At 38.5% G+C, this 21,801-nt stretch overlaps 1 protein-coding gene across 1 annotated transcript in view; it reads left to right on the top strand.

Annotated features, from left to right (window-relative positions):
- The first annotated feature begins 1,330 nt into the window (after positions 1-1,330).
- LOC137166294 (glutamate decarboxylase 1-like) overlaps positions 1,331-21,801 on the top strand; it is a 29,568-nt gene continuing 9,097 nt past the window's right edge. The window contains exons 1-7 of the mRNA XM_067567943.1: positions 1,331-1,417; positions 6,928-7,040; positions 8,027-8,142; positions 10,675-10,754; positions 14,988-15,042; positions 18,686-18,802; positions 21,059-21,123. Of these exons, the coding sequence (XP_067424044.1) occupies positions 1,416-1,417; positions 6,928-7,040; positions 8,027-8,142; positions 10,675-10,754; positions 14,988-15,042; positions 18,686-18,802; positions 21,059-21,123 (548 nt within the window). The 5' untranslated portion in view covers positions 1,331-1,415. The remainder of the gene's footprint in view (positions 1,418-6,927; positions 7,041-8,026; positions 8,143-10,674; positions 10,755-14,987; positions 15,043-18,685; positions 18,803-21,058; positions 21,124-21,801) is intronic.

Below are 21,801 nucleotides of genomic sequence, written 5' to 3'. Positions count from 1 at the left end.
AGTCAGTAAAAACAGTGTGCCTTTGTCTCCAACCAAGCTGACTCGTGAGTGCTTGTTAAACATTACACTGATGTTCCCTTGATCTCTTCCTAGACCTGTTGCCTACTAGGAATGGTGAGGAATTGACCGACCAGTTCTTGCTTGAAGTGGTAGACATTCTCCTGAATTATATTAAAAAAACCTATGATGAGAAGAGTAAAGTGCTGGATTTTCATCACCCCCATCAGCTTCTGGAAGGCTTAGATGGGTTCAGTTTGGAGCTGTGTGATCAGCCAGAGCCTTTGGAACAGATACTTGTTGACTGTAGAGATACCTTAAAATATGGAGTTAAAACAGGTAACGTAGTGTCCTTCACAGCAAAAAATGTATCTGTCTCATACCTTTACAGGCATATAAAGCATTATTTAGGGATATGACACTTCAAAAACTGGAATTGATTTGTCCAGGAAGTGTAATGTTGTCAGAGAACTCCAGAAATATTTTTTCTTTACCCTGATTTTCCAGTGGGGGTGTATGTATTGTTCTGCTCTAAACTTATTTTGTTACAGTAAGAAAAAAGGGGGCGAGAATTCACTTCCTCAAAGGAACCGGTTAACATTTTAATGAATTATTCATTAATTTGACTATTTAAATATTGTAATGCAATTATTCACTAAAGAATGTAATGTACAGGAACGAATAACATTTTAGTCAGGGCTGAGGTTTTTTTGTTTCTTTTTGTTTTTCCATTCTGTTTTCCCTTCGCAGTTCATAGCACGAGGGAGGTTTCTAAAATATTTAACCAATTTTTCCAGCTGTTTATATTTATTTTTAAAACCTTTTTAGTTAATCTTTGACAGTTTCAAATGTGAATTGAGTTGGCATTTACAGAGGTATAAGGGATAGCACTTTGGGTTCAAAAACATCATTAGTGTTAGAGACATTGGTTCAGGACTATAAAAGGGTTTTTGTTCACAAAAGGAAAAATGCTCGAAAGCACATAAATCTTATTGACTTACATGCTTTTAAAAATGTTACCCACATTCCAATATAAGGGATCAATTGTCTTGAATGATTTGAATTCTGGTGTAAGTAAAAAGTAAACTACTTAACTGGTAAATTTAGTTGATTGAATTTGTTCAATAAAGACTTGAATGTCCTGGGTGCTACTTCACATCCATTTTTAAGGATGGTTGCTTTTCCCAACATTAGCATAAAGAGATGGTCTTTCTCATTCTCCATACTGATGTCAATGTCCTTATTAACACAAGTTAAGTGGGGATTGAGCTGGAGAACAATGAATTTTTATCTCTTACACAGAATCTGGTTATTTTTATTTCATTTTAGGGCATCCTCGTTACTTCAACCAACTCTCCAGTGGCCTTGACATTGTTGGACTAGCTGGTGAATGGCTGTCAGCTACTGCAAATACAAACATGTATGAACTGTAAATCCCAGTCTTTGATTACAAATTAAATGCTAACAAATGCCAGCCACTTTTTTGCTAGTTTTCTGGAATGCAAAGTACTTATTTGAAAGCAATCATGCACAGATCACCCATTTTTGAACCCTGTGAGTGAATGCCTGAATACAAGGTGTTGGCTGTGTATCAGGGATCTGTATACTACAGATAATTTAGATGGATAAACCATGTTGTACAGCAAAGCGGCTCTTAAGGAGTGTAAACTCACTGGCTGCTTTCAATCAGAATATACTGCAGACTTAAAACTATCAGCCAATTAATTTAAGTTAAGAGTAGCTAATAATTATCCATGCTTGGTTTGAGGCAAAAGGTACGCAGTAGAGGAAATATGAGGGTTCACTTGCAAATGCCACTTCTTAGGTTGCAAAACACGTCAGCACCGAACAATGGAAACTCAAAACCCCTAACATTCCTGTTAATGTTACAGGATTAAATTCAGTCTCAGGTTACATCCATGTGACCAGGGCCTCCACATGGGGGTGAAAAAGGGGACACTTTACCAGGGCCCAGAGGCATTGGGCGGCCCAGGCTGCAACCCCCATAGGTATGTGTGTGGGAAAGGGCCCGTGTTACAAGTTTGTACTGAGCCTGAAAAAATTATGCCTGGGCCCTGCACATGACCAAGGGTGCAAGGCTCCTGATGTTGGAAAATCCCCAGAGAGGGACTGCAGCAACACAAACTGCACTCAACCCCTGCTCCACTGAGGGCTCATAGCTGACCAGAAAGTGCCCCAAATTGGACTTCTGAGAAGAAAACTTTGCTAGGTCAACCAAAGGATAAACTGATTCTGTACCACAGTGTCTACCAGTGGGGTTCACAGGAAACCCCAACTGCAGCTTAAAGCTGATCAAATCTATTATAAATAAAGTTCCAGAGCTGTCAGTTTCTCATTAGAAAAAAATTCTGAAATATTAATAAAACCCAAAGATTTTAAGTATATGCAGAATGTCCAATATAAACATGTCACATCAAAATCTTACTTTTTTTGGTGAAACTTGTAGGACTGAATGACCAAAATGAGCATTTTGACCCATGGTGCCATGTTTTCAAAGGGACCTCAGACCAGACTTCTGCATGTGCAGTTTTGAACCCCCAAATATTTTTGACACTCTCAAGACTTTTTAGTTAACAAAAAACCTTCAGTTGGCACATGCATAGTATGTAATTAAATGCTCAACTGCCTGACTTGTATATGCAAATACAAGGATTGAGCATGCAGAAAGTTGGCACTGGAAAAACTGCATGGACAAAACTTTTAGTACAGCATGTTGCACCTGCAGACTAAGGCTATGTCTACACTGACAGCGGCAAAGTTGCCTCCGTCAGATTGACTTATCTGGATCGACTGAGCGGTCAGTGAAGACCTGCTCAGTTGATCCAGAAATCGACGTACTAAAACCACTTCCTCAAGTGGCGTAGCCCTGCGTCGACGGGAATGCAGTTCCCGTCGGCGCAGTGCAGTAAAGACGGCACGCAGAAGAGAAGCACAGAAGTTGACAGGCGTTATGCAAGTTCTTTGCATACTTTGCATAACTCTCATCGACAGCCGCCGAATTGCCAAGGTAGGTGTAGACCAAGCCTAACAGGCTGTTTTTGGAAAATTTGACCCATATACTTCCAAAACTTTCCTCTTGGACATTTGGGCATATTTCCCAATAAAATAGGACTTTGTTACATTTATACTGAACTTTTAAAACTCTAATTTGCTTTATTTTTGTTGATTAGTGTTTAATAATCCTAGTATGAATTTGTTATATTACTGTGCAAGGAGTGTAAATGGTTAAGGGAGGGTGTTTAACATAAGGGAAGGCAGAGAGAGACAGAGATTTGTTTAAGGAAGTGAATGCAAGAACTGGATGCTTCCTGGAAGGGAGAAAAGGATCCATTAGAGTTGACTGAAATATTTTTATTTTTCATGGGGAATTTAAAAAAATTCTCGCCCCCTGTCCCCACTATATCAAATTTTGCGTGGGTGGAGGAAGGGAGGAAGTTTTATTTTTTCCAAAAAAAATTAATCCCCCCAAATAAAATCTGTTAAAAACCTGTTTTGGTTTAAAAAACAAACACACACACCAACACACAGATTTCAGTACATAAAAAAAAATCAGTTTCTATTTTTTTACAAAAATTTGGACCAAAAAATGCAAACTTTGCCCCAAAATAATTTAGTTTAAAAATAATTTTTCATTTAAAAAAATTGACAAAAAAGTTTTGTTCAGATCTGGGACCTGGGTGACAATTTTTGAGAAGGGGAGATGGAGGCAGTGGCCTTGAGAGGCTTACTGAAGATGCATTATCTGCAGATAATGAGTAGATTACATGGTCTTAGTAGGCAGGAGAGGTTGAAAAGTACTAGGCCCTAATCCATAAAGTGCATGTATTTACTGAAAAGACATCACAAAGCCAAAGGGGAGAGCATCTCATAGAGACTGTAGGGAGGTTACAAAGGAAGAATGGAAGTGTTAGAGTTAGTCAACATGCCTTCCATATGCCTAAAACCAAGTGTCTTACATCCGTAATTTCTAGTCGTACATTCTAAGGGATGCAGCTCAAGTGCAGTTTATGATGTAATGGAGAAAAATGATCAAACTTGTCTTTCTCTTTTCTGAAAGGACAACTATATTAACTTTTTCAGACACTAACAGAGACTAGTGTCCACAGAAGTGAAAAGTGGTGCACCTAAACACTTTTCAGTCAAACAGTATTTCTGTCCTCATCCCTCAATTAAAATATCCTAGCAGGTTTTCACTATTCACATGGCCGTTGGAACACACCTCTGTGGAGAAATTTCAGAAAAACATGCATTGTATATAATTCCTTAGAGAAGATTAGCTGCAAAAGTGTGCAGAATGTCAGTGTACAGTAACAGCTTAACCCTTTGGAGCTTACAGATATATTAATTCACATACAGTAGTATTTATCTATTTGATAGTCTAAAAAATGGGGACACTAATTGCTTACTCCTCTTTGCAAAATACTTTCAATCTACCTAGGAAAAACACAATAGATGCAATCCAGTAAACCACTTAACTTTGCTTAACTTTACCCATGTGAGTATTCCAACTGAAATGGTACTAGTTATGTGGTTAAACATGTACTTAAGTGCTTTGCTAGGCTTAGACAAGCAGTAATTTATTATTAACTGTCTCATCACTTTGGAGGTCTTGTATGCAAATATAGTTTACATTCATTAGCCTAAATTTTTGCTCTTCAATCAAACTCGTTAATGCATGGATCGTTGCACGGGTTAAAAAATAGGCATGCAGAATTCTGCCTGCAGTTTTAGGATGTGCATTTGTCTGTCTGTCGGTTTGTCTGTTTTGTTTTTTGAAAATGTAAGCTCCTGATTCCTTTCACCCAAAGTAAATTCCTGCCATTGCTGCTTATTGCAACAAAGCTGGGGTATTTGGGTGTTTATGGAGAAGCCTGAGTTGAAACTGAATAGAGTAGTGTGTTAAAATTATGGTGGCCAGTTACTGCAGATTATAGTCTTTGACTTGGACATTTTGAACTAAATATAAGACCTGTCCTGTGATAGTTTTCTGGCTCAGTCAAAACTGTATCTGGTTTAGCTGGAGATCTAGCAGTTCGTTAGCGAATAGTGTAGCTACACCATCAGATTAACTATAATGAAACTATAAAGAAATACAATTCTGAGGAAGAATAGAAGGTAAAAAATATGTGACTGGAGAGCAGCACAATTATAGGCAGTTTTAGTCAAAGGGAGAACAGGAAATAGCTATACCTTCAAGCCTTAAATGCTATGATACAGTGTATTATAATGATGTAATACTATGATACAGTAACCTTCATTCACTTACTGCCTAGTAAACATTCATATCTTTTCCTTGTATTACACACCAGCATTAGCTATACAAAGCCAAAGACAAATATATCAGTTAGCAAACAGTACAGTTTTTTTTTTACTTTGCTAAGTAATTCTGTTTTGCCAGATAAAAGCTACTGTGACACTCCTTAATTTAGTCAATTATGATCTTCCTCCCTTCCTTTGTATGTTTTTATGAGCCCATAGAAATGCTTAATGAATGACCAGGGAGTTTTGGGAATGGACTCTTTTTTAAATTGGCATAGAGTCATGTATAAACTGTGAATTTAGGTGAAAATGTGGGTGTAATAAATAGACTTTGTATGTCTCTCTAGTCCTTTGTCTATTCTTGTAGCACTGGCCTCCTGTCCGTCTCTCCACAAAAATCTAGTCACTTTGGCTTAAGAGCCTTCTCCAACTCCATCCACAACTTTAGCTCTCCACCTCAGCAGCTCCCAGGTATCTAATAGGGCCAAAATTTGGCTCCACAGCCATACATGGTTGTGTGGGAATCTTCTAAACACTCTGCCTCGCTTGGTGCCCAGGGCATCACATTCAAAAGCACACCTGAGATATGCTGTGGTAATAAATAGGCAGTGGCCAGGTCTATACTTACCTGGAAATTTGGCGGCCGTCAACAGGAGTTACACAAGCTACACAGAATAGCTTACGTAACTCCCATCGACTTTGTAACTCCTCTTCTACATGGCGTTTTCACTGTGCTGCACCGACGGGAAATGCATTTCTGTCGACGCAATGCTACGCCACTTCAGGGGTGGCTTCATTGCATCGACTTCTGGATCGATTGAGCAGGTTTTCACTGATCGCTCAATCAATCCGGATCCATGGATCTGACGGCAGGCGAATTTGCCGCCATCAGTGAAGACATACCTTCAGTAACATAGTCTCATGTCATAGTTTCAAGCAAAATTCACTTGAGGAATTACCCTGAAATGTTGGAATATTTTAACCAGCTGCACTGTGATTTTTTTAGGGCCATCCCAGTGAAAACAACAAATAAATCTAGGAACTCAACAGTTACATGGATGTAGGTGAGATAGATTCTAGAACACAGTATCTAGTTTCATTGGGCACAGTTAAAGACTCAACATTCACCATCTTAGGTATCTACAGTAATCACAGGATCCTGTGCTTGGATTAGCAGGAAAACACAATTGCTGCAGATTGGCAAATGTTGAGCATTAATGACACCCATTGCATATTGCTTTCTAGAATCGATATTTCTGGGGAACAACCTTAAATCATGGCATTTTCCACTGATTTAAGGCAGATACAGAAAGGATTTGTCTGTAAATAATATGTATGTCAATTTTACCCCATAGTAACATTCAAAATAATTTTTATGAGACCTGGCTAATATATTTACTTTTTAAATACAATCTAAATATAAATGAATGATATTTTCTGTCAACATTTTCACATCCTAAATGTATAGTGCAATAATAGGTATTATGTGGGATGAGAAAGAAGGTAATGGGGAAATAAAAAGGAAAAGAGGCCTCTAGTCTAATTTCACCTTTGATGCCATTCCTGAATCAGTTCCTTTTGTGCCTCTTTTGTGTAATAGAAATACGTTTCCAAAAATAGCCGATCACTATCTTTTCACATATATTTTAGGTTTACATATGAAATAGCTCCAGTGTTCATTGTCATGGAGGAGATCCTTCTCAAGAAAATGCATGACATGGTTGGATGGGGAGAAACAGAAGCAGATGGCATATTTTCTCCTGGTAAGTAGACAGGAAATTATCCTTGATATGGGCCTGATTCAAAGCCCAAGGACATTAGCGGGAGTCTTTCCATTAACTTCACTCACCTTTGGATCAGGCCCCATATGAAATCTGATTAGGTTTTTTGTAGGGATGAGCAAAGTAGATTTAATAAAATAGGCAACAACTTGAACCTTCACTTTAATTTAAAAGCAAACTTGAACTGAACTTTTTTTTTGCAGTTTGGAATAGTATGGTTAAATTATACATATACATATTCATTATATACATTATATAAATAACAACATTAAATAATTTAAAAATATTTGAATAGCAATAATCTAAATAGAATATGACAGGATAAAAAAAAGATGACCACAATGTTATCAGTCATTAAAAATAATACTTTCTCAGCATAAAAAGTCCACAAAGCTTCCCAGGTTTGGATAAGTACAAGAATTCAATTTTACCTCAAGCTGCTTCTCTGAAAGCACTCCCTGGAATCATGATGCAATAAGAGCAGGGAAAGAAATGAATGACATGGCAATCAGAATTTGGACACTACAGAATCAAGCTCCTCAGTTCCCTCCAATTCTGCGAGGGACTGGCACATGGTGGGCTGGTGAAAAGAAAATGAGACTTGCAATCAAATTTGCCTGACAAGCACAAATCTTTAAATGGACCATGAAACTGGGATTCCCAGTGGTGAATCTTATCTGATCTGTGGAAGCCTGGGGACATGCACAATGGATTAAATGGTAGCGAGAAAATTCTATGGCCAAAATTTGATTGGTATACCTGTATAGCCTGCAGTCAAAATGGGCAGTCAGGTGGAGAACAGCAAATTGTTGGCCATTAAGAAATCAAAATTAAGCCAATGGAGGTATGCTGATTTATACCACTTGAAAATCTGGCCTTATGATGCAGTGATGTAAAATTTAAATTCCCAGTAGGAATAAGCCATTCAAATCAAAACAAAACTGTTTGTTTCCCTTCCATACTGTTAGGTGGGTCCATATCAAACCTCTACAGTGTTCTAGTGGCTCGTTATAAGCGGTTTCCTGAGATAAAAACCAAAGGCATGGCAGCACTTCCACACATTGCATTGTTTGTTTCTGAACATGTAAGTACAGAATTATAGTAAGTCTGTGTAAAACTGCTTGCCTGTGTTAGATTTTGGATTGAATCTTGAAATTCAGTATTGAAATATTCAGACTACTGTAATAAAGGAGCTGGAAATAATTACTACTACTTCTGGAGAAAGTTGGAGTGAGATTTTCAGAAGTGACTACATGATTTAGGAGCACCTGTCCCATTGCAAGTCATTGGTATTTGTATTCAAGTCCTAAGTCACTTAGGCACTTTGAAAATGCTATCCTGTGACTTTAGGCACAGCCCCAAGTAAGTGGTAAGGTATAAATTGCACTGGACTAGCCCTGGAAATCACTGAGTATGTCTACACTGCATACTATATATATACGCTGTATGTCTACACTGCAGTTAAAAGATCCCAGCTGGCCCATGCTAAGAAGCTCTTTGATTGTGGTATAGATGATTGGGTTCGGGCTGGAGTCTGGACTCTAGGACACTGCGCAGTGGGAGGGTCCCAGAGTTTGGATTGCAGCCTGAGCCCAAATGTCTACATTGCAAGGTCCTTTGAGGCCAAACCCCAGGAGCCTGAGTCATTTCTCATGGGCAGTCTGCAGGTGTCTAATTGCAATGTAGACATACCCATTGTGACTCAGAGATAGGTCTCTGAGTCACAGTTCCTCCCTTGTTTTCTCTTAGCTCTTTCCTGTAGCTCTGCACCAGCAGCAATTTATGACACTCCTTGCACTGGCACTTTGGGGTGATGGAGCCATGGCCTTACCCATTCCAGTCCACTGCTTTGGGGCATGAGGATGGGCCAGTAACTGGAAAAGCAGTACCCATTCAATGCGATGTGCATACACAAATTTCAGATTTCACACCCACGTGGTGTGTGAAAGAAGTTCACTCCTTCCTACTCCCTTATGTAAGTGCATTGTCCAAGTCCCAGTCGGGCCCTCAGATTTCCCCCCCCCCCCCCCCCCCCACATACATAACTCAAAAACAGCTGCACTTTTCTAAGTGAAACTTTCTAGGGGCCTCATCCAGAGCCCACTGATGTCAATGGAAGTGTTTCTATGGATCTCAAGCTCTGGATGAGGACCCAGGTTCCTACTTTTCCCGTATTAGGCCACAGACAATTTCCCTTATTAGGCCACAGATTATGCATACACATAATCTAAAAATAAGTGTTTGAATATTGTCATTGTCCATGCACATTATGAAGCTTGAACTACGTTACACTACTGCTTATGGAACTGGAGCATGATGTAAATGTTGGTTATTCAGATGTGGTTTTATGATATTTCACTGTGGAGTGTTCCAGAGTTGCAAAAGTTGTTCGCTCTGCTAAAGTGGAGGCACAGAGTGAAATCAATAGAGCTTTCAGTGTTTTGGTTTTTTTTTAAATCTCATTCATTTTTCTCATGAATCTCATTTAACATGAATGTTAACAGAGGATAGTCTAGATTAGTGGTTCTCCCGACTACTGTACCCCATTCAGGAGTCTGATTTGTCTTGCATATCCTCAAGTTTCACATCACTTAAAAATTACTTGCTCACAAAATAAAACATAAAAATACAAACCCATCACAGCACACTATTATGGAAAAATTGCTTACTTTCTCATTTTGTCTGTATGAAATTTTAGTTTGTACTCACTTAGCTAGTGTTTTTTATGTAGACTGATGTAGGCTTTTTATGTAGCCTGGTCTAGGCAAATATCTAGATGACTTGATGTACTCCCATAAGACCTCTTATCCCCAGGGATACATGTACCCCTGGTTCAGAACCAAACTGGTCTAGATTATTTTTAAAGCTTTATTTAATAATGCAGAAATATTGTGCAAAAAACACAGGACTTGTGAAATTCCAAATGCTATTTATCTTTGTAGTTGTATGTTGGTGCAGATTTGTGGTTCCTTTCTAATAGTAAGGTCGAGGTCAGGCTGAAAAACAGGGCAAAAATAATCCACTATTTACCCTGTAATTAAATATATTTACCATGCAACCTGTAATTTAAATAGTCAATGATCATATAAGCATATGATTTTCCTACTGATTAACATAACTGCCATACATCTAATAAATAACCTCAGGCATATTGTACACATTTCTAAATCTTTTTTGCTTTCTTTGTTTTACTGAGGCTAGTTGCTTAGTCAATTTCTGATTAGCATGTTTAATGACATTAGCTAGGATTAAAATAAAAAATGTACAAACTATTGGTCATCAGGGCAAATAATTATCTCCACATGGGATCAGGAAGTAGAATCCCTATACAGCATAGCACAGTTTTGCACAATTAGGCACATTATGGGAGGGGTAAGCCTCTTTTGAAATGTCTGATCTTGACCACTGTTAAAAGCAGGATTTGTTGGACTCTTGGTAAATCTCAACATACCCATTCTTATACTCTTATGTGTCATCACAACACCTGAACGATAACGTATTTGATTTTTCTCTAGGACAGAAAAAATAATGTAATCCATATATTGCATGTATTTTGCGTACACACAAGTATCTAACAAAACTCCCTTACAAACTTTTTCCTTTTCATATATTTAAGAGCCATTATTCAGTAAAGAAAGTTGCAGCAGTCCTTGGAATTGGGACAGATAATGTAATTGCAGTAAAGTGTGATGAAAGGTATGACCCTTAATGTCTTCCTGTAAATGTTTTACTGAATTTAATCTTCTCTCGTGCCACTTGCTTTTGTGTCTATTTCTTAAGGCAAATTGTGCTTTATAAAATGGTCTCCAGTTACAGCAAAAGCAGAATCGATTAAATGCAAAAGTATAGGTCACTTAAGAATACGGAGCCAAATTTGTAGGTCCTTATTCAGTGTTCACTTGGTCCCTGCTCAGACAAAACTCTCACTGAACTCTCACTGGGAGTTTTGCCTGTGTAAGGATAGAGTAAAACTAAAGGTCCAGTTTCTATTAACTTACTATTTAACTATACATACTATTTAACATGGGTAAAGGTGGCCGAAGCTGTCTCTAAATAAAGATTGCAAGGTTGGGCTCATATACAGGGCTAGATTGAGGTGTTTACTACTAACTCTATGTATGGAGCAAGATATTGCTGAGCCATCCCAAGAATCTTGCCGGGAAGGAAATTGGACCTCAGGGAGGCATAATTCCTTCCCTTCTTGCACCCAGCTCCATGAAAGCGTAGTAATTTGCTACTGGCCCATGCCAGTAACAAATGAATGCTAGCTCAGCTGTGTTGGCCAATGCATTGTGTGGTGGAGCCATGTGTCCACACATTCCTGCCTTCTGTGCCCATTCCCCACCCATCTGCTTGGGGAAAGTGGGGTAACAGGCACACAGCACCTACTTTTCACTGCATGCTCAGTACCAAGTGCAGGGACATATGTATAGTGGCAGATAGATCCTACTTCCTCCCATACCTGTGTTGCCTAGATCGCAGTCTGGTCCATCTTTAAACCTGTTCTTTCTAATGCCATCTTTTCTTTATCTGAATAGCTTTCATTTTATATATTTACCTGGGGAGCAAGGTGTTGAATTTTTTTTTGCTAGTGTTTGGGAGAGGGACTGTGTAGGAGTTTGTGGTTATGTTTCTTTTCCATATTTTGCTTTGGGACTATATGAAGAAATGTATTAGGGCAATTCTGTAATTCTGTTTCAGATACATTCTTGTTAAGAGGCCTATAGGTCTCAGGTATTGATGATGAGAAAATCAAAATTGATTTCTTTATTACTTAGGAGTACTGTAACATTGTAGTCTGGTGATGTGGAAGAGAAAACCCATTATGTTTACAAGCTGTGTAATAATTGATGTACTATAGGACATTTTTAGAAATAATATCAGATTAGTAATGAGTTTTTTAAAAAGGCAACTATTACATAATGGATACAAAGAGAGAGTTAAGATTAAACTTCAATGCTTAGTGTTTCTTTTACTAGTTATTGCTAGTCTTCTAAAGTCTTCTAAAGGCCACAAGGCACCCAACCTGTAATCTTTCTTATTAAACAGCAGAAGATTATTCTACCAAGTTTAAAGATTGAGAACTTTCTCATAGTAAACAATATGCAAGTGATGATGAGATGTTAAATGTGAGATAAAAGGAAATGGCACTTTAAAGTGCATGATTACACAATAGCCTATTTCCTGTAATATTTTATTTTCATAAATTTGTACATTGTTTATATGAATCTTTAAAACACATCTTTTTTTTTATTAACGAATAAGTATCCCATGACATCTCCACAAAACTTGCATTACTGTCTAAATCTGTTTGATGCTTTACTCTGAAAATTGGTACTCAGTTCAGGAAATCTGTAGAAGACCCATTTACATCTCTGTAGCTTTCTTCCTATGACACTATAAATCCAGATGGATCCTTAGCTAAAATCATAGCTCCCGCTGACTTCAGTGGAATTTGCACATATATATCTGAACACAGATTTAGTCAGAATTCAGCAACTGTGGCAGATTCGAATACAGAAAAGCAATTTTATTTTCATGAACAAAAAGTATGTAATGGCCAAAATTTTCAAACCTGGGTGCCTAAAGTTAGGCGCATACATAGAAATATAAGAGCCTAAATAAAAGTGACCTGATTTTTAGAGAAGCTAAGTGTTTCTCACTACTCCAGCTGAGATCAGTGGGAGCTACAGATATTTGTTACTAGAACCAGAAATTTTTTTCTGTAGAAATGGAAATATCTACAACATAGGAAATGTCCTTTTTCAAGAACATTTTCCCTTTTTTGGCAAAAACAAGAACATTTTGACAAATATCAAATTATTTTTGTTTTGTTTAAATATTCTCAGGGTATCCAGGATTGTCAGTCACCTTGTTACCCCCCATCTCTAGTGAGAGGGAGACATTCCTGTGCTTCCTGACACCACCAGTCTGTTAGCCACCCAAACAATTTCCTCTGCTCTATACCAGCCCTTACTGTGCCTTGCAGGTTAACAACAGGTGCACCCCAGGTTCCAAGCCACTTTGAAGCATCCTCCTATACTGTCAGCCCCTTTTTCACTGAACACTCACAGTAAATACCAGCTCTGCTGTCCCCCAGGTAACAGCATACACCCCAGCTTGGATGATTCAACTCAAGATTAGCTCCTTGTATAATACCATAGCACTTAGATTTTTAGTGAAAATAATAATTTTATTATCAAAGATTCAAGAGACAATGAGAGAGGATAATGGAAACAACAGAGTTACACATCAAATCATAACATGATTTCTAGAGACTAAATTTAACTTAACTGGCTAACCTTCTGTCTAAAGATTATCTCACTCCAAATGTCCTTTGTAGCATTTCAACCAGGGCAGGCTGTGATCCATTGTAATGAATGTAATCGCACTGTCCAATCAATTCCTAGGTGCAGGATAAAGGGGTCTCTTCCTTGCCTTCTCCTTATACCCCCCCCCCCAAGTTCTTTGTACCCAGAGTCAGGATAATACCCCCTAACCCACAGCTCATTCTCTTGTGTGTTGTTTTCCTGATGAATTCATATTTCCCACCCCATTGACTTCGTATGAAAATGAAGCTTCCTTTGTTGGCTTAGAAAGCTTAATTTCAATGCCAACATAGATATACGTGAATAAACATCTTTTATCTGGCAGAAAACCTGTCTGTCAAGTCTTCCTTGATCCAGACATTAGATAACTTCTTACACAGTATCTGTACATACATTTCACAACAGTATTAATGAGAGGTGTGACCTTGGCTTTTATGTAAAACCTCATGTAACATTCTTTGGTGAAGCAGAATGTACATAGCAGGATAACGTTGTTCTTGTAACTCCCTTACCAGTTGGGTCACAATTTTGTACGGGAAAAGTCCCCATTTCCTGACCTAATCTACTCTGCATATCAGACCACTTTTGTTTAGGAACATAAATATGGATATAGGAATCTAACATCAGGTACCTGAGTTTGAAAATTGGTCCTAATTCATTCATGGAGTACAATATTACAAATACTTCCTTAATTTCTACAGACTTGGAAAGCAACATTTGCAAGAGTAAAAGGGGACATTTTACAATATAGGAAGAGAAAAGCTTGCAACAATACAAATAGAAAAGCCAGCACTTCTGCATTTCTATGTAATGTAATAAGATGGCTAGCAAAGAGGATAACACACTAGCAGTACCTATAATAGAAAGATGACTAGTAGGTGAGAGGAAAAAAAGTATTAACAGATTAAAGTTGGCACATACTGTGCTTTTCTACAAATATGTGTATTACCAAACTTCTGTAAATGTTATGGGCCAAATCCTGCCATCAAACACATGGTGAGAAGGGGATAGAAATCTCTATTGTAAGTTTTCTTCCCAATGGCCCCATATCATAACATAACATTAATTTTCAAAATTTTTAATGTTAATGTTTGTTTACCTTAATGGTCTTTTTCTCTTGATGTGATAAGGACCACAAATTGCAGCAGTTAGAACATTGGGACCGATCCTCCACTGCCCTGCACCTCATGCAGCCATCCACACTTGTGCAAAGTAGGCCCCAAATGCTACCATTCTCATTTGGCAATGTTTTACACTCACTTCACATACTGCTTGCACAGATGCAGGGTAGTGGAAAATCAGGCTCCTTGTCTTTTGATCACTGTTTTATTATTTATTTATTTATCTATCTATCACCACAACTACAAAGTAATCTTTTAAAAATAACCCCAATATCATTATGTAGTAAGAGGTTGAAATTTTTTTGCTACAAAATATAAGTAAATATCGCAGAACAGAGCTGACCTGAATAGTATGGTAAATGTCCCGGAAAGGCCCCCATTGGGCTTTGATTTACTGCATGATCTCAAGGGTAGAGAGTAACAGGACAAATAAGTTACATTTTCCTCTTTTTTCCCCCCAACATTCTACAATCATTTAGGGGGAAGATGATTCCATCAGATTTGGAGGCAAAAATACTTCAATCCAAGAGACAGGTTTGTTTTTTCTCTGTAGGCTTGTGATATTAATAATGAGCAAAATCTGGCAGTCCTCACTCATCTGAAATTCCCATTGAAGTTAATGGTAGGAACCACATTTTCAAAGGTATTTAGCACCCATAGCTACAAATGAAATATCATTTAAATTGATGAGAGTTTTGCCGGAGCGAGGACTGCAGTATTTGCCTGGATTATAAAGAAAACATTATCTTTCGAAGCTACAAAATTGTTTTACAATTAAAAGTAGAGAGTCATAGAATCACAGACATGTACAGCTAGAAGGGACCTTGAGTGGTCATTGAGTCCAGCCGCTTGCATTGAGGTGGAACCAAGTAATCTAAATTATCCCTGGCAGGTTTGTCCAATCTGTTTTTAGAAACCTCCAGTGATAGGAATTCCACAACCTCCCTTTGAAGCCTATTTCAGAGCTTAACTAACCTTAGCGTTAGAAAGTGTTTTTTAATATCTAACCCAAATCTCCCTTGCTTCAGATTAAGTTCATTAGTTCTGTCCTACTTTCAGTGGACACAGAGAACTGTTGATCCCTGTTCTTTTTATAACAGCCTTTAGCATATTTGAAGATAGCTATCAGGTCCCCTCCCCTCAGTCTTCTTTTCTCAAGACTGAACATGCCCAGTTTTTTTACCTTTGCTCATACGTCAGGTTTTCTAAATCTTGTATCATTTTGTTGCTCTCCTCTGAACTATCTCCAATTTGTCCACACCTTTCCTAAAATGCAGTTGTCAGAATTGGACATGGTACTTCAGCTGAGGCCTCACCAGTACCGAGGAGAGTGGGACAATTACTTCTCATGTCTTACATACAAAACTCTGTTAATAAATCCCAGAATGATATTAGCTTTTTTTCCCAACTGCATCACATCAATTCATACTTAATTTGTGAAGCCCTAGATCCTTTTCAACAGTACTACCATCAGACAATTATTTCCCATTTTGTAGTTGTGCATTTGCTTTTTTCCCCCAAGTGCAATATTTTGCACTTGTCTTTTTTGAATTTCATCTTGTTGATTTCAGACCAGTTCTCCTATTTGTCAAGATTATTATGAATTCTAATCCTGTCCTCCAAAGTGCTTGTCAGCCCTTTCCAACTTGATGTCATCTCCAAATTGTATAAGAATACTCTTCACTCCATTATCCAAGTCATTAATGAAAATATTGAATAGTACCTGACCCAGGAATGGCCTCTATAGGATCCCACTAGATACACCCTACCAGTTTGACAGAGAGCCATTGATAAGTACTCTTTGAGTATGGTCTTTCAGTCAGTTGTGCACCCACCATAGTGTAATTTAATCTAGACCACTTTTCCTTAGTTTGCTTATGAGACTATCATGTGGGACTGTATCAACTTACTAAAATCAAGATTTATCATGTTTGCTGCTTCCCCCCATGCACTAAGCCAGTAACCCTGTCAAAGAAAGAAATTAGGTTGGTTTGGCATGGCTTGTTTTTGACAAATGCATGCTGGGTATTCCTTACAACCCTAGTATCCTCCAGGTGCTTACAAACTATTTAATAATTTGTTCCAGTATCTTTCCATGTATCGAAGTTAGGCTGACTGGTTTATAATTCCCTGTGTCCTCTTTGTTCCCCTTTTTAAAGATAGGTACTATGTTTGCCCTTCTCCAGTCCTCTGGGACCTCACTCTTCCCCCATGAGTTCTCAAAGATCCAGTTTGTTTCCTAAGTACCCTAGGATGAATTTCATCAGGTCCTGCCAACTTGAATATATCTAATTTATTTAAATATTCTTTAACCTGTTCTTTCCCTATTTTGGCTTTTTCTTTCTCTCTTATTGTTAATATTAATTATATTTGAATATCTGGTCACCATTAACCTTTCTAGTGAAGACTGAAGCAAAATTGGTATTAAGCACTTCAGCCTTCTAGATGTCATCAGTTTTTAGCTCTCCTTCCCTGCTATGTAGAGGACCTGAACTTTCCTTCGTCTTTCTCTTGATCCTAACAGTGGTGCTGAAACCATTTTTACAGTGAGGGTGCTGAGAGACATTAAACCAAACTGTGAACCTTGTTTATGATGGAAACCACTTCAAGATGGGGTGCAGTAGCAACCCCTCACGCTTACTTCCAGCACCTATGACTCCTAGTGTATTTATAGAACCTCTTCTTATTACCTTTTATGTCTCCTGTGAGGTGTAATTCATTTTATACCTTAACCTTTCAGATATTGTGCTTCTCCTTAGCAATTTGTCCATGTTTCCACTTTTTGTAGGATTCCTTTTTGAGTCTCAGGTCATCAGGGAGCTCTTGATGGAGCTGTATTGGCATCTTCCTAGCCTAGCTATTTTTTCTTTGCATTGGGATAGTTTATTAGGTGTGCCTTCAACGTTGTCTTCCTGAGAAACTTTCAGCTCTCTTGAACTCCTTTTTCCCTTAGATTTCTTCCCATGAACCTTACCTACTAATTCTGTGAGACTTTTGAAGTCTGTGTTTTTGAACTCCATTGTCCTTATTCTTCTGCTCTCACTCTTTCCTTTTCTTAGGACCACTTTCACTCCAGTTGCCTTGCACCTTCAGATTTGCTATGAATTCTTCCCTGTTAGTCAGAATCAGGTCTAAAATGGCTGTTCCCCTGGCTATGTCCTCCACTTTCTGAAACAACAAGTTGTTCCCAGAACATTCCAAGAAGTTATTGGAAAATTTGTGTTTTCCAACAGATGTTTGCATAGCTAAAGCCCCCCATTACTACCAAGTCTTGTGTTTTGGATATTTCTGTTATATGTTCTAGAAATGCATCTTCCACCTCCTCTTGCTGATTTGGTGGTCTATACTAGACCCTTACCATGACATCACCCCTTATATTTTATCCAGAGTCTTTCAACTGGTCTGCCTTTCACCTCCTTCAGGATCTCAGTACAAGAGTATATAAACGTGATGTAGAATGCACCCCTTCCTTTCTTTTTACCTTGCCTCCTCTTCCTGAACAAACCGTACCCCTCTGTACCAATATTCCAGTCATGAGATTTATTCCACCAAATCTCTGTGACATCCATTAAGTTATAATTTATCATTATACTACTACTTCCAGTTCTTTCTTTTATTCCCCATACTCCTTGCATCTGAGTATAGACATCTATGATGTTGAGCAGATTCCCCCACTGATTTTCCTCTTGTTGCTACTATGACCCTATTATAATTTTCCATGCTGTGCCTCCACACCTCTTCCAACATCTAGCCTTCTGTTAAGGTCACTTTTTTTATGCTAACTTATGGGCTTGTGTCACCTTCTTCTTTTGAACCTAGTTCAAATCCCTCTTCACTAGGTTGGTGAGTCAGTGAGCAAAGATGACATTCCCCTTTTTTGTCAGATGGACCCCATCTCTTCCTAATGGTACATCCTTTTTGATTTCATTATTGTGGTACTGATCAAACTTTCCATAACATTCACCACCCTCAGGCAGAGATTAAACATGGAAAATTTCAGTCTCAAGTGGGAATTTTGGGAAAGTTATTAGTGTGAAGAAAAGGGGTGATGAAGGATATGTATTGCAACATTAATTATAGCAATAACTACTGATGATTGATATGAGAAGAGAGAAGAACACATTCTCTGAGCTATCCTTTTACTAACATGGCCTGAATGACCTTGTATTATTTTCAGGAGCATACCCCACTCTATGTCAATGCTACAGCTGGCACAACAGTGTATGGAGCCTTTGATCCTCTTGAGAACATTGCTGACATCTGCAAGAAGTATGGACTCTGGATGCATGTGGATGTAATGCTTTTCAGAATTTCTCACAATTATTCTTTTATAGGATTAAAATCTGGGTTTCTTCACCACAGAAAAGAGCATCTGCTTTGAAGGGCTCCAAAACAACTAATTGGTATGAATGGATTGTGATGAATAGGCATACTCAAACAAGACATAATCTTGTAATGAGGGGTGTGCCTGGTTAGAAAAGAAATTAAGTAAATAGCATTTGTTAGTGTCCATTCAAGTCTTGGAATACTACAACAAATACTGCTTTAAAATACATTATCTTTGTATCAGATCAGAGCAATTCAAAATACCATGATACACCTCTATGTCATACAATGAATTATCAGTTCAGTGAATACTTTTCTTTTTATGACTAATCATTTCTTAGCATATAACACCACCTTCGAAGTACAGAGTCATTGACATAAGTACAGCTCCTGGCAAGATCAGATGAGTTTAAATTCCTAGGCCAAATTCTTCTTTCTGATGCAACTGAATGAATAAGTAGCTAGTCGGGACGGGAGGGGAGCGGGGACTGTTGTTTTTTGGGTTTTTTTACTCTGAAGTAAAAAGTGTGAATTTGAGCCAAAATTCTCAGTAATGGTTGCCTAACTTTAGGTGGCACTTAAGTTCATATTTAGGTCCCTAAATAGGTGGTCTGATTTTAATTGATCATTTTACATTGATCAGAGCTATGAGTTTTTAGCACTTCCTAAAATCAAACAAGTTCTATTTAGATACTAAATATTGATCTAGGCCTAACTTTGACCTAACTTTGTTGGAAATTTTGGCTTAAAAATAAGTTGAATTTTGAAGTGTTTCTTTTTCAGTTGGCACAATGATGTGTTGCTATAACCAAGTTAAACGTAAATGAAGTCATTTCAGTATATTTTACTGTACCCATGCAGGCTAACCTCTGATAAACATGAGGAGGATTTTCATATAAATTCTTCTTGGCGTTAGTAGGCACTGTGGATCAAGATCAGTCTTGCACTGTTGGCTTCAATTTGCTTCTCTAAAGAAAGGTGGCCAAGGTGTTTAAAACAGCATGCAATGAATTAAACATGAGGGATCACAGGCCTTGAACCCGAGCCCACAGTTAGTGTTCAGGTCACGACTGCCACCCAGCAGTTCTCCTGAGGGACTAGGGAAGGGTTAGCTCACAGAGAGCCATGTCCCCAAAGATCCCGATTTGGGGGAAACATCCAGCCCCCCGATTGGCTAAGAAGTACTATATAATCCAGGAAATAACAACAGGAAGTTGTCTGAGCAACTAGAGGAATCCTTGGCTGGCTACTACTATGGATCCCTCCTGCTTACCTGACTCCTGAGCCCTCACTTCTGCCTGCTCCCAGTTCCTGCTTCCTCTCCCCTGACTCCTGGTTTTTTTTCTTAGACCCCCGTCCACTCCCCCGTTCCTGCTGTCCTGCCGTACTCCAGTCCTCTGCTCCTCTGCTGTCTCTGGCTCTGACCCCTGACCTGGTACCTGACGTTGACTCCAGCTCTGACTTTCAGCATTGTAACTGACATTTTTCTGGCTCTGACCCCTACCCTGGCAACAGACTTTATCTCCAGCTCTAAGTTTCATCTTGGTACCTGATGCTGTCTTTGGTTTTGACTCTCTGCTCCTACCATTAGACCTGACTCCTGCTGTGACCAGTTGGCATAACCACCCACACCCTGGTCAGTGCATTAAGTAACTTATGTCCAAATGTTCATTCATTCAACCCCACTACCTGTAACTGAGGGCTGAATTAATCTAAGGGTGAAATCATGTCTCCAATGAAGTCAATGACAAAAAACTCCAATTGACTTCAGTGTGGCCAGAAATTTACTCTTGGTCCTTATTATTTGCTGTGATTGTCTTACTCATGCATGAAATTATATTAAAACTAATGGGGCAATTTTTTTAGGTAAGACCACAATGAATATTGCCTATTTTTATCCATAATTATTATTTGCAAAATACTATATAAAACTACAGCTGTGGCACAGCACTTTCCAGTACTCTGTTATATGCCAATGAATGAGCTGAAAATCTTCTTGAATATATCCATTTTGTTCCCTCATTGTCTGTGTGATGTGGCTGGGTGTTGCCCTGTTTGTTTTTTCTTTTATAGATTGTATTTCTTGTAACATTTAATTCCTGAGTTATTCATTTAACAGCTTATATCTTTTAGAAGAAAAATATATTAGTAACTATCTAATGAAGGATTGAACTCTTCATTACTTGTTTTTATTATGAACGTCAGTGTTTCTCATTTCTTACAGGCAGCTTGGGGAGGTGGGCTGCTCATGTCTAGGAAACATTCCTTTAAACTTAATGGCATTGAAAGGTGAGCATAATGCATTGTGTGTTCTTATTCAGCATAAGTCATCTTCCTCCCCTCTCTGTCATTCTCACATGTAACCCTCCCCCTCCCATCCCTTCCCGCACACACACATACACCTTGAATCTCTCAGTTACCACATGACACTCAGGACAAGTCTCCACTAGAAGTGTTAGCGCATCTGCTGAAGACACTATATGCTGACAGGAGAGCACTATCCGATTGGCATAATTACTCCATCTCCATGAAAGGCAGAAGCTATGTTGACAAGAGAGTGTCTCTCGCTGACATAGAGTCGATGTGGACAGTGCTTATGTTGCTGTAACCTGCATCGCTCTGAAGGGTGTCTTTTTCACACCCCTGAAAGTCATAAATTAGATTGATTTAAGCGGCAGTGTAAACCTGCCCTCAGTCTCACCTACAAAGCCATAAATAATCTTGCCCCACCTCTATTTCTGATCTCATTTCCTCCTTTACTTCATACATTCTCCCCAGTCCTTTTGCCTTCCTCCTGAATCTCCTTTTCTCACTTTGAGCTTTGTCTTTATCACACTAATCCCTTCACAAGGAACAGCCTTGCTTTCCTCACCTACAATCTATCTTCTCTTCCTTCCTCTAAATCTTTCCTTAAAACCTCTCCTCTTCCTATTATTAATAATTCCCTCGCTTTCCCTACCCTGAACT

The sequence above is a fragment of the Emydura macquarii genome, unplaced genomic scaffold (genome assembly GCF_026122565.2).
Source record: "Emydura macquarii macquarii isolate MOO-44397 ecotype Brisbane River unplaced genomic scaffold, CSIRO-AGI_Emac_v2 contig_2825, whole genome shotgun sequence".
Lineage (NCBI taxonomy): Eukaryota > Metazoa > Chordata > Testudines > Chelidae > Emydura > Emydura macquarii.
The sequence above is the reverse complement of the archived record's forward strand: the minus strand, read 5'-3'. Positions and strand labels throughout refer to the sequence as shown.